Here is a 2,152-nt window from a genome sequence, read left to right on the forward strand (position 1 = left end):
ACATATATATATATATATATATATATATATATATATATATATATATATATATATATATATATATATATATATATATATATATATATATATATACATAAACGCCCATACACGCACATAGGCACACATATACATTTCAACGTATACATACACATACATACAGAGACATATACATATCTACACATGTATACATTCATACTTGCTGCCTTTATCCATTCTCGTCGCCAGCCCGCCACACAGGAAATAGAGAGAGAAGAGAGAGAGAGAGAGAGAGAGAGAGAGAGAGAGAGAGAGAGAGAGAGAGAGAGAGAGAGAGAGAGAGAGAGAGAGAGAGAGAGAGAGAGAGAGAATGATTGTGTCGTTTCCTGGTTAAAGTCCATGACACCCCGCCGAGGTGAGGTTGGGACACACACATATAAACACCATTATCCTGGTGTTATGCTTTGCTCTTAACCTTCGTATGGCCGAGGTAGCCGCTCCCTTCGGGGAGAGTAAATCACTGAAAAATAAAGCTAATTAGTCAAATGACACGAAAGGATGATTAATCACCTGGTCTGCACTATGCTCAGCACCATAGCTAATAATCTAAGTTATTCATCTTTTACTCATATAATTGACTTTGTTGGTGAGATGTTTGTGCGTTCATCATTACTCAACAACGTTTTTGTGAGTATTATTAGAAAAAGGGAACCAAGTCCCAGTCAATCATAAACTAAAAACCTTTGAGCCGTGGGCGGGTCTGGACGGGTGGTATATATAGGCGTCGGTAGGCAGAGAGAGGTGGAGTAGAGCCATCACGACCAGTGCAACATGAACAAGGTAAGGCCAGGCCTTCCTGCCTCCTACCGCCGGGGATGTTATATGGTTAAGGATTCGAGTTCTGTGATCCATAGTCCCAGACACGGCCACTAGTAACTCAGGCTTCAATATGTGAAACATCAAGACTTATTTTTATTCTGGTTTATATCTAAGTTCCATAAGATGGTCTGTTGTTCCTGTAAACCATATTGTCAGGAAGTTATAATTTCCACAGTCAATATTATCATTTGTTTCTGCTGTACTACTGTTTGGTGAGGCTAGCGGTTATAGAGTCAGTTGTGATGGTTGACAACACCTTCACAATGCCTCCTCCAGGAAGCGTAAGGGCACACGTAAGATGTGAGACTTTCTTCTTCCTCCACAGTTTATCTTCTTGTGCCTTGTGGCAGTGGCCGCTGCTGCCCCTCAGTACACGTATCTTGTGGCTACCCCGGCACCGGCCCCAGCTCCGGCCCCAGTCAGGACCTACGGACCAAAGCCACCTCCTGTACAGATCCTTAGAGACGACCGTGAAGGTCCTGACGCCGTCGGAACCTACAGCTTCAACTATGAGAGCGCTGACGGCATCAGTCGTCAGGAGCAGGGAGCTCCCCAGGGGCCGGATGGTGCCGTAGCTTCACAAGGCCGTTGGTCGTGAGTATTCAGGGCTGTTTGACGTAGTGGCTTACTGCTGCTTCCTGATAGTGATTTAAATGATGCTATTGATGAACAGGTTTGTGTAAATAGTAATAAAAGACTTAACTTGGAAAGAAATTGACAATCAAGCAATGATGATAACGTAAATATATTAATCATCTTTCAAGTTCCCAACTTCATCAAGGTTTCCTTTAAGTTCCCAGTAAGAGTCATTCAACAACTCTGACGTTGAAGTATGACTAGATTCAAGAAGCCACAGCTGACGAAGGACTGACTCTTGTCCTCAGGTTCACCTTCCCTGACGGCACACCAGCACTCTTCACCTTCGTGGCCGACGGCAATGGCTACCGTGTTGAGTCTGACCTCCTGCCCGTCCCGCCGCCCCTCCCCGCCCACGCCATCGCCCAGATCGAGAAAGCTCGTCAGGAAGACGCAGCTAAAAACAGTTTCGCTGCCCCGTCAGCACCCGCCCCAGCCCCGGTTCCCGCCCAACAGATAACTTACATATACTCATAATAAATGCTGTCGTAGCGACCACATCGGGAACGACTTCTCTATCATTGTTTACCATTTATTGTTGTCTTGTTGATATAGTTATATATTTTGTACCATAATTATGATGAATAATCATATTTTGTTTATCAAGTTGTCTCTTAATTCTCCTCCCTCTGTCTCCATTGTGGAACTTTATGTTCATGAT

The 2,152-nt window shown here is 44.0% G+C and overlaps 1 protein-coding gene across 1 annotated transcript; it reads left to right on the forward strand.

The window, feature by feature from the left end:
* The first annotated feature begins 772 nt into the window (after positions 1-772).
* LOC139765422 (cuticle protein AMP1B-like) lies at positions 773-2,093 on the forward strand. Its single transcript, XM_071692785.1, has 3 exons — positions 773-816; positions 1,181-1,449; positions 1,740-2,093. The coding sequence occupies exons 1-3, from the start codon at positions 808-810 to the stop codon at positions 1,966-1,968; spliced, it is 507 nt and encodes a 168-aa protein (XP_071548886.1). The 5' UTR covers positions 773-807; the 3' UTR covers positions 1,969-2,093.
* The last annotated feature ends 59 nt before the right edge of the window (positions 2,094-2,152 follow it).

This window comes from Panulirus ornatus, chromosome 55, assembly GCF_036320965.1.
Source record: "Panulirus ornatus isolate Po-2019 chromosome 55, ASM3632096v1, whole genome shotgun sequence".
Taxonomy (NCBI): Eukaryota; Metazoa; Arthropoda; class Malacostraca; order Decapoda; family Palinuridae; genus Panulirus; species Panulirus ornatus.